This window comes from Ochlerotatus camptorhynchus, unplaced genomic scaffold (assembly GCF_037179485.1).
Source record: "Ochlerotatus camptorhynchus isolate MF236.1 unplaced genomic scaffold, CSIRO-AGI_Acam_v1.1 ptg000510l, whole genome shotgun sequence".
Classification (NCBI taxonomy): Eukaryota; Metazoa; Arthropoda; class Insecta; order Diptera; family Culicidae; genus Ochlerotatus; species Ochlerotatus camptorhynchus.
In genome coordinates this window covers 541,243-555,513 of record NW_027040994.1, presented here as the reverse complement: position 1 = coordinate 555,513, position 14,271 = coordinate 541,243, and the positions used below count along the sequence as shown (strand labels likewise).

The following is a 14,271-nucleotide window of genomic DNA, read 5'->3' as shown; positions in this document are numbered from 1 at the left end:
CTAGTGCAACCAGTTTTCATAAGTGGATATTGGCTCTACTCGGACACTTTCGACAACCATCAGGATTGTAGGACAACCAGAGCGTTGTTCTGCTACCACTCAGGTATGTAAGAACTGGTATATGTCCGCCGAAGTGACAAAATTTCTCAACTAACACCCACATTTCGACTTGTGTTATTGTTGGCGAATCGACGAGTACTTACGGACGTCGAAGTGGTGAATCAGTTCTCGAAGAACTTGGTTTCGGGCACCATTCGAGGAATTCGGAGGCGATTGAGGACGGTCGACGACGATTCTGGTGCTACTTCCTTATGACCAGACAATAGACGGCATCACATCACGATTTCAGGCTCGGGCATCGTGCAACGGTCATCTTGACCAGGTAAATACATAAATACAGTATATGCCCGGCTGAAGCTGGAATTTATTGATCCTACACCTAATAAATATTCAACCTTTCGATGCTATGTGGACTATTGGAGTCAATTCATTCACGAACGCAAGCCCTGAGGTTTTGTTTTGTTTTCGGACTGCTACTTTGCACACTGCGTGACGTTCAGCACCATCTGTAGTTCTCCAGGTGAGAATAAGTATATGTCCTGCCAAAGCAGGCTCTCTTGTGATACTACATTGGTACATTTCTCCTTCGCTGCACTGGATTTCGATACGATCTACCGACTTGTTACCGTAAGGCTTTACATCTTCGTGGTTCGAAAGGATAGTTATCGTGATTTGAGGCAATTTGGATTCGGCTGTCAGCACAAACTGTCGTTTGCACAGGTAAGCCGAACGGTATATGTTCAGCCGAAGCTCAAATATTGGTTACTACATTCGCTTTTCCACTCCTTCGCTCTTCACTGGCTCGAATTGGAATACCGAGATTCCTGATCAAACGTTTTGAGGTGTACAGTTTTGGAATTTACTGCTATCTGGCTTCGGTAGCACCACTGGTTCTTCTCACAGGTGAGTTGAACAGTATATGTCCAGCCGAAGCAGACAATTTGCATACTACATCGCCGATTCCTTTCGATTCTCGGATCTTTCAACGTTTCGCCAAACATCTCGTGGAGCAACGCATCACTAGTACCTATCAACTTACGACTGGCTCTTGGTTCTTCGTTTCCGTACCGTGATTCTCCAACAACAACCATGTCAACGAAGATTACCAGGTCAACCGACTCCTTGAAGGTGTTGAAGTCAAAACTCAAGGGTCTTCGAGCGTCGTTAAACAACATTAGTCAGTTCGTTAGGTATTATAAAGAGGGTACAACAGCTAGTCAGGTCAATGTCCGCCTCGAACGTATAGATTTGTTGTGGGAGCAAATTAGTGAGACTTCTTGGGAAATCGAATCGCATGAGGACTACGAAGAGCAAGAAGGTGTCGAAAATGAGCAATTTGAGTTCGAGAATCGCTACTACGATGCGAAATCGTTCTTGATGGAGAAGGCCATGAAGTTCCAGGAAGAATCAGCACTAAATCAGTCAACACGGAGTGCGGACGCCGCCAGTACACATGGTACAATGGACCGTGTACGCCTGCCGCAAATCAAGCTGCAGACTTTCGACGGAGACATCGATGACTGGCTGAGCTTCAGGGATCTCTACACGTCCTTGATCCATGAGAAGCCAGAACTTCCGGATGTGGAGAAATTTCACTATTTGAAAGGTTGCTTAGCAGGCGAAGCTAGGGCGCTAGTCGATCCGCTAAAGATAACTAGCGTCAATTATAAAATTGCTTGGGAGTCGTTGCTAAAACGTTTCAACAACAGTAAGCTACTAAAGAGGAAACAGGTACAAGCGCTGGTCAAACTACCTTCACTTGCCAAGGAATCGGTTACAGATCTCCACAGATTGGCTGATGGATTCGACCGTGCGATTCAGATATTGGATCAAGTAATCGAACCAGCCGAATACAAGGATTTGCTGCTGGTAGAATTGCTGAGTTCTCGTCTGGATCCAGTCACTCGACGTTTCTGGGAGGAACACACGTCCGCTAAGGAGCAAGACACTCTACAGGACTTGCAGGAGTTCCTACATCGGAGAATTCAAATCCTGGAGTCTCTACCAGCGAAGGCAGAACCCAAAAACGAGCCACAACAACCCAGACGGAAGTCGTTTTCACCGAAGGTTAGCCACAACGCCGTACAGTGGAACACCGCTAAGTGCCCATCGTGTACGGAGGTTCATGGACTACATACATGTCCAGCCTTCCTGAAAATGTCGCTGTCCAGCAGGGAGTCGTTTCTACGAGCACAGTCACTCTGCCGAAACTGTCTCAAACGAGGACATCTAGCTCGAGATTGCTCGTCGAAGTTTTCGTGTCGCAACTGCAAGGCTCGACACCACACACTGCTGTGCTTCAAGGGCGAAGGAAGAAGCAGTAGGAATGGATCACCCGAGAAGGCCAATTCGGGTAAAACTGGCAACCGGAACGACTCGAGTTTTGATCCCAAGGCAGCGAATGCAGCATCGGTCGAGACAGCATCGTCAAACACGGCGCAGCTTCTGACATCGCAGGTACTTCTGGCTACGGCAGTAGTTGTAATCGAGGACAACCAGGGTTCTCGCTATCCGGCACGCGCGCTATTAGATTCCGGGTCGGAATGCAACTTCATCTCTGAAGGTCTGAGTCAGTTGATGAAGGTTGCTAGCCAGAAGGTGGATATTTCGATATTGGGCATCGGACAATCCGGAACGAGGGTCACACGAAAGATTCAAGCCGTCGTCAAGTCTCGAGTCTCGTCGTACTCTAGACCGATGGATTTTCTCGTCTTGCCGAAGGTCACAGCTTGTCTGCCCACTTCTACAGTGCAGGCAAATGGATGGGACATACCGGCAGACATCGAACTTGCAGATCCTGAATTCTTCCGCTCGAGAAAGGTCGACTTGGTCATGGGCATCCAAGCTTTCTTCAGCTTCTTCCCATCCGGAAGGGAGATTCCGCTGGGAACCGGTCTGCCAGTACTCACCGAGTCAGTTTTCGGATGGATAGTGACAGGCGAGGTCGCTACATCAAATCATGGTGTGAGATATTCATGCAACATGTCGGTATCGAGCAATCTGGAGGAGCTAATGACACGGTTTTGGTCCTGCGAGGAAGTGGGAGCCGTCAACAAGTTATCTCCGGACGAGACGCGCTGCGAAGAGCAATTCGAGCGCACTGTCGAACGGAATTCGGAAGGCCGATACACCGTTACTCTCCCTAAGAACGACAATGTTTTAGCGGAACTAGGCGAATCGAGAGACATCGCGCTACGACGTCTTCGAGCTGTGGAACGACGATTGGAAAAGGATCCAGACCTTCAGAAGCAGTACTTCAACTTCATGACCGAATATCTCGAGCTCGGTCACATGAGAAGAGTGGACGATAAAGAGGAGGGGACAGTTAAACGATGTTTCCTGCCACATCATCCTGTAATCAAGGAGTCAAGCACCACGACCAAAGTCAGGGTGGTCTTCGATGCTTCGTGCAAGACGTCTTCTGGGATTTCACTGAACGATGCGCTCTATGCTGGACCTGTGGTACAACAGGATTTACGGTCGATTGTTCTCCGCAGTCGTACACGTCAGGTGATGGTTGTAGCCGACGTTGAGAAGATGTTCCGACAGATTTGGACGAACTTGATCGACACTCCTCTTCAATGCGTTCTTTGGTTGGGAACGGATGGAAGCGTTGTAGCGTATGAACTGCTGACGGTGACATATGGCACCAAATCAGCACCGTACCTGGCGACTCGTACGTTGAAGCAGCTGGCAAGTGACGAACGAGAGCAGTTTCCCTTGGCTGCACCAGCGGTAGAAAAGGACGTGTATATGGACGACGTTATATCTGGAGCGGACGACGTCGAATCTGCGGTCGAATTGAGGCGACAAATCGACGCAATGATGAACAGTGGAGGATTCAAGTTGCGAAAATGGGCCTCCAACTGTCCAGCTGTTCTTGAAGACATTCCCAAGGAGAATTTGGCGCTACCGGATTCTAATGGGATCGACTGGGACCAGGATGCAGAGGTGAAAACATTGGGTTTGACCTGGCTTCCCAACGTGGACTGTTTCAAGTTCTCGTTCACAATACCACCACTAACGGATGGCCAGATCCTAACGAAGCGACAAGTGCTCTGCTTCATTGCGAAATTGTTCGATCCACTGGGACTGCTCGGTGCGACGATCACAGCAGCAAAAATATTCATGCAAAGACTCTGGTGTTTGAAAGGCGAACACGGGCAATGTCTGCAATGGGACGACCCACTACCTGGAACGGTTGGTGAGGAATGGCGAGCATTTCATAAGCAAATTCCCGCACTGAATATGCTTCGCATACAACGGTGTGTCGTAGCACCAAGAGCGGTGTCCGTGCAATACCACTGCTTCTCAGATGCATCAATTCTCGCTTACGGTGCGACAATCTACGTTCGGAGTGAACGACAAGATGGTTCGATTTCGGTGCACCTTCTGATTTCTAAATCGAAGGTAGCACCTCTCAAGGTGCAATCGCTACCACGGTTGGAGCTATGTGGTGCGCTTCTAGCGGCTCAGCTTTGGGAAAGGGTAGTGGAATCTCTGAAGGCAGACGGCAGCGTTCACTTCTGGTCGGACTCAACCTGTGTTCTCCACTGGATTCGTTCTCCTCCAGGTACGTGGACCACTTTCGTGGCGAACAGGGTCGCCAAAATTCAAGCGCTGACAGAGGGAAACAATTGGCGACATGTTTCGGGAATCACCAATCCTGCTGACCTAATTTCACGCGGAATCGCTCCGAAGGACATTGTCGAGAACAACTTATGGTGGCATGGGCCTACCTGGTTAGAGGATCCTCCTGAAGAATGGCCGAAAGGAGCTGGAAACCCACCAGAAGGAGAATTAGAACGACGACGCAATGTGGTGGTTTGCGCTTCGTCGATGGAAAAGGAGTTCGTTTCGGATTACTTAGTGAAGTTCTCATCGTTTACTAGGCTAATTCGTACAACAGCTTACTGGCTACGCTTCATGGACAACTTACGGTGTCCAGAAGAACAAAGACGGACAGGTTTTCTATCCGCTAGCGAGCTGAAACTAGCCGAATGGGCGATCATCCGGAAGGTGCAAGCGGAGTCATTCTCGGAGGAGATCAAGCATCTGTCGTCAGGTTCTTCTGTTCGTCGAAATTCGCCCTTGCGATGGTTTAACCCTCGAATCGACGAAAACGGCATCCTGCGAGTTGGTGGTAGACTAGCGCACTCTGAGGAATCACAGCAGATGAAACATCCGATGGTTTTACCGGCTAGACATCCATTCACGGAATTAGTTCTACGCTATCATCACCACAAACATCTCCACGCTGGACCCCAACTACTTTTGGGTACGGTTCGGCAACGATATTGGCCACTAGGCGGTAGAAATCTTGCGCGGAAGGTTGTTCGTCAGTGTCAGCGTTGTTTTCGAGCGAGACCGTCGATCATCCAGCAGCAAATGGGCGAGTTACCGGCTGCTAGAGTTACGGTTTCGAGACCGTTTTCCAAGACTGGGGTCGATTTCTTCGGACCAGTATACATTCGAGCAGGACGTGGACGACAACCAACCAAAGCCTACGTTTCGATCTTCGTGTGCATGGCAACGAAAGCGGTTCATATGGAACTCGTGTCAGATTTGTCGACGGAACGGTTTCTACAGGCTTTGCGGAGATTCTTTGCCCGCCGAGGACGATGCACAGATGTCTATTCGGACAACGGGACGAATTTTGTAGGAGCAAGAAACCAGATCCAGGAGCTATTCGCGATGCTGAAAGATAAAACACATCGTGAGAAGGTGTCTAAGGAATGTGCGGATGAAGGAATTTTTTGGCATTTTAACCCCCCGAGCGCCCCACATTTCGGAGGATTATGGGAGGCAGCGGTACGTTCTGCGAAGTACCACCTTCTACGAGTTCTCGGTGGAAATCCAGTGTCGCAAGAAGATTTCGTCACTCTCTTAGCACAGGTGGAGGGATGCATGAACTCAAGGCCATTAACATCATTATCGGATGATCCTCTTGATCTTGAGCCATTAACACCGGCACACTTCCTGACGGGAGGTTCACTACATGCTATGCCAGATCCAAATTTGAGCGATGTTCAGATGAATCGTCTATCCAGATGGCAATTAGTCCAGCGGCAGCTCCAAGATTTCTGGATACGTTGGCGTCGTGAATATTTAACGCAGCTTCAATCACGAACAAAAAAATTGGCAGCCAGCAGCAGAAATGCAAATCGGCAGACTTGTTGTTATTGTTGACACAAATCAACCACCCACACAATGGAAGATGGGTCGTATACAAGAACTTCACCCAGGTGATGATGGAGTCACTAGAGTGGTTACAGTACGAACATCAACCGGTTCGATGAAACGTCCGGTAGCAAAATTGTGTTTACTACCGTCACCAGAGCAAAACCAAACCTCAGATCAAAATTGAATCGGTGGTCCAGTGCGTCGAAAGGAGTTCTTTTCTTTTCTTTATTTTCAGAAGTTTTCCCGGTAACTTCAGGGTGGGTGAGAATGTCTGCGAGCAGCAAACTACGGATGCAGCCAACCGCACTGACTAAGTTTAGGTACTCCACGGTGCTAAAAATCGGTTGAGTGTGGTGGCTAGTGGTAGTGAACCGATTCGCCGTGGTCACTCACTACTACGCACGAACTGCACAGAGAAGGAGAGAGTTTCTCGCCGAAGAATGTGGGAAGTAGAATTATGCGATAGAAATGTAAATAGAGGAAATTAATTAGTCTAAAAGGTACACCGTCGCGAGTAGCCGACCGGGGGCGAACCCCGTACGAAATTATTGTTTAGTTTTAGTAAGAATAAATGTAGTGTTGTTGTTAATAAAATCAATGTAGTGTTCTTGTAATAAACAGTATTTTGTGGATAAGACGTGTTGTGTTCTGCATGCGAGAATAAGGGATTGGCCTACGGATGACGAAGGATTTGGCTCGGGATTTGGTTGGAGCAAGGAAGGATACGGACTGGAATGAAAAGTTCAAGGGCAAGTAGAAGTCACCATCAATCGGTCGGGACGGTCCCCGACATCCGGTATGAATCTACCAAGATAGGTGATTGTTCCCAGAAAGCTACGCACCTCTTCAACAGTTTCAGGTTCTCGGAGTTTTCTTATCGTTTCCACTTTGTCCAATGTTGGCTTGATTCCTTCCGATGAAAGAATATGTCCCATAAAGGTAGCTTCAGATTTTCCCAGCTGATACTTTTTAGGGTTCACCGTTATTCCGTACTCCTCCAATCGTTCCATGATTTGTCGGAGTGTAATATCATGCTGATGCTTTGTTGTTCCTGACACTAGAATGTCATCAATGAATACTCGTACACCCCTGATTCCTTTTAGAATACGCTCGATAATGCTTTGGAGCACCTCCGACGCACAGTTCATTCCGAAAGTCAACCTTTTATAGCGATAGTATGCCTGGTGCGTAGCAAACGTGGTGATGAATCTTGATTTCTCCGCCAATACTACCTGATGAAACGCTTTGACCAAATCGATTTTGGAAAACCATTTGCAATAAATTGTTCAAATCAGGTACAATATCGTCGAATGTTGGCAGAGGGTGGTGTTGTGGTACTATAGCTTTATTTGCAGCACGCATGTCCACACACAGCCGGACACTAGAAGCATCACCTGCTTTCGGGCTGACGACACGACGAGATATCCATGGTGAATCTCTGGGAGCTGGTTCAATGATATCTTGGTCCAGTAAATGATCGATTTCCCTTGGCACCTTTTCTTGAAGCGGAATTGGGACATGGCACTTCGTATGTTGAACTGCTTTTACGGCACCATTGATCTGAAGTGAATCCTCGAGTGAAACCTCAAATCCCGTTATTTTGCCTATTTTGTTTTCTTCGGCATTCACCTTCTAAACGTCCGTGTTGATATTAGGTTCTGCAGCGTGACGTCACAAATGAACTCAGTGTTAATAGGCTGAACCTTTTTGACAGTTCAGTGGTACTGTTTACAAGCACTTAGTCGTTTTTTCGAAAAAACAAATTCTAAAATTTCCGAATTTTAACTTGAAAATTGTCGAGGAACAGCGCGGTGAAAGGATGTTGCTCGTGGACAATGCAGAAGTGTGGTTTACATCTCACTGCAGTCTGAAAAATTATCGAGAAAATCTACCCAAGAAAAAAACGACTAAGTCCACGTAAACAGTACCACTGAACTGTCATCAGATTGAGGTTAACCCCGACGGTGCAAAACCTAATTGAGGATCCCTAGTTCGGTGGCTGTATCACGAATCAGCAGGCTTGCTCCTTAGTCGTTTACTACTACGACCTCAGCAACTACACTACAATGTTTGGTTGCAATGTCAGCCGTGAATTCTCCGATTACTTGCAAATTGTTGTTTCCGTACGCTTTTAGGGTTCGCTTGGTTTTTTTGGTTTGGAAGAGGACGTCAACCTTCTGTTGCTTCAAATACGACCATGTTTTGCTGTCAATCACATTTACTCCAGCCCCTGAATCGACGATCCACTTGATCTTCACTCCGCCTACGCTGCAAACTACTTTTTCTCCTTGGGTATCATCTATCATCCGTATCCGCTGCAAAAATATACTTCACATCATTTTGAGGCTCCACTGCATCGTTGCTACTGTCATCCGAATCATAAACGCTCTCGGTTCCACCGGATGCTTCCTCACCAACCTGACGGACTCGCCGATTCCTTTGCTTGCTGCGATGGTTTTCACTCTCACGATCTTACAGCAACGCTTGAAATGTCCCATCAGTCCGCATTTTTCGCATCTTTTGTCTTTAGCAGGACAGCATTCATCGTTGGCATAGTGTTCTACGCGGCCACAACGAAAACACCCGTTTTTGGAAATTGAAACCTTGTTGATATCAGCCGAATGCTTCAGCTGCTGACGAACTTTTTCGATTGTCTCGAGAGACCGTCCTTCCTTTATTATCTCTGCCAAGGTCATTCCTGGCTTCGTTAGTATTTTAGCTCGAAGTTCATCTGATGCTCCTTTTTCGAAAATTTGCTCCTTGATGTTCTCCTCAAGGCAATCACCGTACTCACACAAGTTTCCTTGCTCCCTTAAGTAAAGCACAAACCTCGAAATTTTTTCATTGGGTTCCTGTTGCAAATTTCGGAAGATATGGCGCTCCTGCGGCAAGCACTTCATAGGCAGAAAGTGGTCATCCAACACTTTTATAGCCTCCTTGTAGGCATCCGAACCTACAGGTACTTCTTGGTTTCCATCACCAACAAGACTGTCGTATATATCCTGCACACTTTCGCCGGCATAATGTAGCAAGTACGATTTCTTTCTCGACGGAAGTGCCACATTATCCAGCATTTCACGAACAATTATGGCCGCCACAATCTGGCTGAGTTTTTGGTAGGGAACATATGATTTGACGTTTGGGTTGTGTCGTTTGACGTGTAAACGATCAAATTTGATCGTTCAAACGTCAAACGACACAACCCAAACTTCAAATCTTATGTTCCCTACCAGAAAATCAGCTAGATTGTGGCGGCCATAAACGATCGTAAAATATGCCTAAACCCTTTTCCACTCGCTCAGTTAACAGCACACAGGAATTCGCAAGTCAGCTTCAGGCATCAGGAGAGATTCGGGAAGATGAAGTCATGGTTTCATTTGATGTCACAGCACTTTTTCCGAGTGTACCAGTAAAGGAAGCCATCAGCCTTTTAGAGGACTGGCTTCTGAAGCAACGTGAGGATTCTACTTGGAAAAACAAAGTTCGGTCATATCTCAAGCTTACTCGTCTTCGTATGGAGGAAAATTATTTCATTTTCAGAGAAAATTTCTACAAACAAACCAAAGGCGCTCCTATGGGCAATCCGCTTTCTCCATTTTTATGTGAATTGTTCATGGCTAACCTAGAAAATACTCTGGAGGATAGGAATTTGTTGCCCAAATGTTGGTATAGGTACGTGGATGACATCTTTAGCATTGTCAAAAGGGAAGATTTATCAAAAACTTTGGAGGCCATAAGCAACGTTCACAAGGACATCAAATTTACTCACGAAGAAGAGAGAGACGGTAAACTCCCCTTCTTAGATCTTCTCATCATCAGGGAAACGTCTTCGTTCAATTTCGAAATCTATAGGAAACCAACAAACACAAAGAGAGTAATACCAAGCACTTCAAACCATTCCCATCAACACAAAATGGCCGCTTTTCACCACATGGTTCACAGGATGCAAACTCTTCCTCTTAGTGATACAGGCAAATCAAAGGAAATACACTGATAGGCAAAATAAAGTGCCCACCCCATCATTTTTGAAATTTCTCTCATTTATTTGGTTCAAATTCAAATAAACACACCGTAGTCTGTTTCGATGTCTTACCTTTATTATTCTTTTAAAGTTACACCTATGGAATACTGAAAATATAAAGTTTTACTTGAAGTAAAAGAAAATCAATTTGGATTGAAAAAGAAAACAGTGACAAAAAAAAGTGCCCACTTCAAAAATCGGTATGTTTTCGATAAGTTTCCATCGGAAAACCCCTCGATTGTTTTTGTTTTGAAAGTTTGACATGTATTGAAGCAAACGGGTGGAACTGGTGCATTTGTACACGTGATCGCATTTGAATCAGTTGAAAAAAATGGAGGACGTAGTGATTTCGAAAGCAATTCCCGTGTGTATCCGAAAATTGGTTGTTCGTGATGTGCAAAACGGTGAATCGCACCGGTCTGTCGCTAGGAAGTACAATATCAGCAAAACAGCGGTCGGGAAAATTCTGCAGAAAATGAAATCGTTCGGATCAGTGGTGGATCGCCCTGGCAGAGGCAGGATGCGCAAAACGGATGCGAGAACGGACACCAAGATCATGCGTGAAGTGAAGAAGAACCCGAAGGTAACTGTCCGCGAGATCCAGGAGGCTCTTCAGCTAACAGTTTCCAGTCGAACTGTTCGTCGCCGTCTCGTAGCACAGGGGTTGAACAGCAAAGTTGCTCGGAAGCGCCCATTTATCAGCAAGGCAAACAAAGTCAAACGGCTTAAGTTTGCTAAGGAGCATGCTGATAAGCCCCTAGAGTTCTGGAAAACGGTTCTCTGGACGGACGAATCAAAATTCGAACTGTTCAACCGGAAGCGACGGGTTCGTGTGTGGTGTAGATCGGGTGAGGAGCTTCAGGAGCGCCACATACAAGGCACGGTGAAGCATGGAGGAGGAAATGTGATGGTCTGGGGGTGCTTTTCGTGGGGTGGAGTGGGAAGCCTGGTGAAAATCGACGGGATAATGACGGCAGATTCCTACATCGACATCCTGCGGGAAAATCTGGAAGTTTCGCTGATCCAGACGGGCCTTGAGGAGAAATTCGTATTCCAGCAGGACAACGATCCGAAGCATACTGCCAAGAAGACTAAGTCTTTCTTCCGGTCATGTCGAATTAAACCACTGGAATGGCCTCCACAAAGCCCGGACCTCAACCCCATCGAGAATTTGTGGGCGATTCTCGATGCCAGGGTTGACAAAACTGGTGTTACCAATAAAAATAACTATTTTGAAGCCCTGGAGCGCGCCTGGGAAGAACTAGATCCACAGCACCTGAAGAATCTAGTGGAGAGCATGCCGAAGCGCCTGCAGCTGGTCCTGAAGGCCAAAGGAGGACACATTAACTATTAGGCTGGTATTCTTTTACTTTATTTTATGTTTTCTGGAGTTAAAATGCAGTGGGCACTTTTTTTTGTCACTGTTCTTTTTTACACCCATTTTGATTTTTTTTTCTTCGAGTCAGTCTCTTCTTTTTATCTGGTATTCTATAAGTGAAACTTAAAAAGAATATAAAGAATAAGATATAAAAAATACTACAGTGTATTTACTTTAATTTGAACCAAATAAATGAGAGAAATTCAAAAAATGATGGGGTGGGCACTTTATTTTGCCTATCAGTGTAGCTCACATTTTTGAAATCGCTAGACTTAATGGGTATCAAGAAAAAACAATTCAAGCAGTAATCGATAAAAGAACAAGGGATCATTTTAGGCGTATTTCGACAACTCTTACTCCAGTAACTGAGGGTTTAAAACGGGTAGCGGTGAATTTCGACAAAAACATTACCAAACCATTGATTTCAAAGTTTAGAAGTTTTGGCCTCGATTTAGTATTCAGCAGTAGGATAAATCAGCTGAAGTCACTGTTAGGATCAACTAAGGATTCAATAAATGTCTTAGGGAAAGCCGGAGTCTACAAAATCTCTTGTCCAGATTGCAATAAAATCTACATTGGTCAGACGAAAAGGACTTTGGAAACAAGGTTTAAGGAACACATCGCAGAGGTAAAAAAGGCTAACAAAGAGATGGATAAAGGGCTTCATTATGAATTTAAATCCAAGGTTGCAGAACATATCGTTAAAAAGGGGCACAATTTGACTAAGGAAAACATTAATATCCTGCGGACTGTATCTTCACCTTGGAAACTAGACGTAGCCGAAAGTCTAGAAATATTTAAACATAATCCATCAACATTGCTTAATAGAGATCAAGGAAACGGATACTCGAGACTCTTTAGCATGCTACCTAAAACAACACATCGTAGCATGCCTCTACCTGTTGGAGACTGAATTTAGGTACCTGTTTAGGTAAATTTTGACATGGCAGTGGATACCTGCTGATTTTTAGTACCTATTGATTAGTATATAACTCGTAGATTAAAGATGGATTCTTCAGTGGTGTTGAGTACTTGGCACTGATGAAGTCTGCAAGTAGTAGACGAAATACGCGTATCTGTCAAAAGATAAGCAATTATAACGGAATTAAAAGGAAATATACCAACCCACTCAAAGCTCTTCATAAAGGGATTCCGTTAAGAGGTTCGACAAATTTAAAGGAGTAAAATACTGGATTAACATCCAAAAATATCTTGAATGAACGCTTCCACTTTTTCCTCCGGGAACTGACGTTAGTCGTATCGTCTGGATCAAACGGTGGCAATCCAACTCCTACTGGATTCATCTTCGACTCGTTTCGTTGCTGTTTTGCTTTTTGCTGCGCAATTCTCCTTCCTCAAAACTTGCTCGCTGCCCTCTTTCACTTAGAGGAATCACTTATTTTCGATCGCGAATTCAATCACCGAACGTATCACATACATGTCCTCGAAACCCGATCCTCGATCGCCAATGTTAAGTCCGAGATATTCTCAATAATACTACGAATTTAATCGCGGAATAACTTTACTACCTTTCCTTTATTTAACGTCGGTCTCTGTTCCGCAATCTAGTGCCAATCACCGACGGACATCGATTGCCATCCATTGACGGCAATCGAATGTGCAGGAAGGCAGCTTCCACACCTGCGTAGGATATCGCACCCATTCAAACACACATGGGTCGGGACCAACGGCTTTATACTTCCTTTCCGAAGGAAGACGTGACCAGAGATTTTTATGCCTCAGAAAAATCCCACCGACCTCGGCTGGGATTGAACCCAGACCCATTGGGGTGAGAAAGCAGTCACGCTTACCACTACACCACCGGCGCCGGCAATCGCGGAATACAAAATGCGTCTTTATTCGCCTTATTCGCGTTGCGTCACACACACTCTCCTCTTCTTCTTCCTTTTTCCCTTCCCTCGAAGGATCCACCAGTGCTAGTACACGGTTGTTTAATCGAACACAACACCCATTATTGGCAGTAATTTCATGGATACGCTTGGTATTGTAGAGATTGGTAGAACGGGTAGTGCCGTCATGTAGTCTACAAAATTTAACTTTAACTACCCCAAAATGTTAAAACAAAAACATATTCTCATTTTCATTTGTTTGCTTCAAAGCACACATTTTTTTTCCTTATCGGCAAGGCAAATCACGCAAGTAGAAGCAAGCGAAAACATTGATAGCAAGGTCAACGAAACCTTAAAAACACGCGCATGTCTGAAATCGCACATGACCAAACTGTGTACGAGTATTATTGCAACTTAATAATAAAAATTAAATATTTTTACTGAAGATAAGTATATCCTGTGGAATATAGATTCACCCAAGATATGATGTTTAACGAAATCGAAGCTTTATCTCTACCAGCACCCTGGAATATCCCACAGCACATCGTATAGCCAGAAATAGCTACCCACCTCGAAGGTAGACGCCTGTTTGGCTTCGCTTATTGCGTTTTAACTTTTCACGTTTTGTTTATCGTCTGGTTTGACCGGAGCGTCTTTGCTTGTGCACATGTATTATAATAGTCATGAGTACATAAAACGTCCACACATACCTTAAGAGTTCGTGAGACGCCTGTGTATCGAGGGATCATCGTTTGACATACCTACGTATATTGCGGTGT

The 14,271-nt window shown here is 45.4% G+C and overlaps 1 protein-coding gene across 1 annotated transcript; it reads left to right on the top strand.

Annotated features, from left to right (window-relative positions):
* The first annotated feature begins 1,149 nt into the window (after positions 1-1,149).
* LOC135712883 (uncharacterized) lies at positions 1,150-6,249 on the top strand. Its single transcript, XM_065235969.1, has one exon. The coding sequence runs from the start codon at positions 1,150-1,152 to the stop codon at positions 6,247-6,249; it is 5,100 nt and encodes a 1,699-aa protein (XP_065092041.1).
* Positions 6,250-14,271: the final 8,022 nt, after the last annotated feature.

Excerpts from the sequence above, each read along its gene's own strand:
- LOC135712883 (XM_065235969.1), top strand. The coding sequence starts at position 1,150 with ATGTCAACGAAGATTACCAGGTCAACCGACTCCTTGAAGGTGTTGAAG.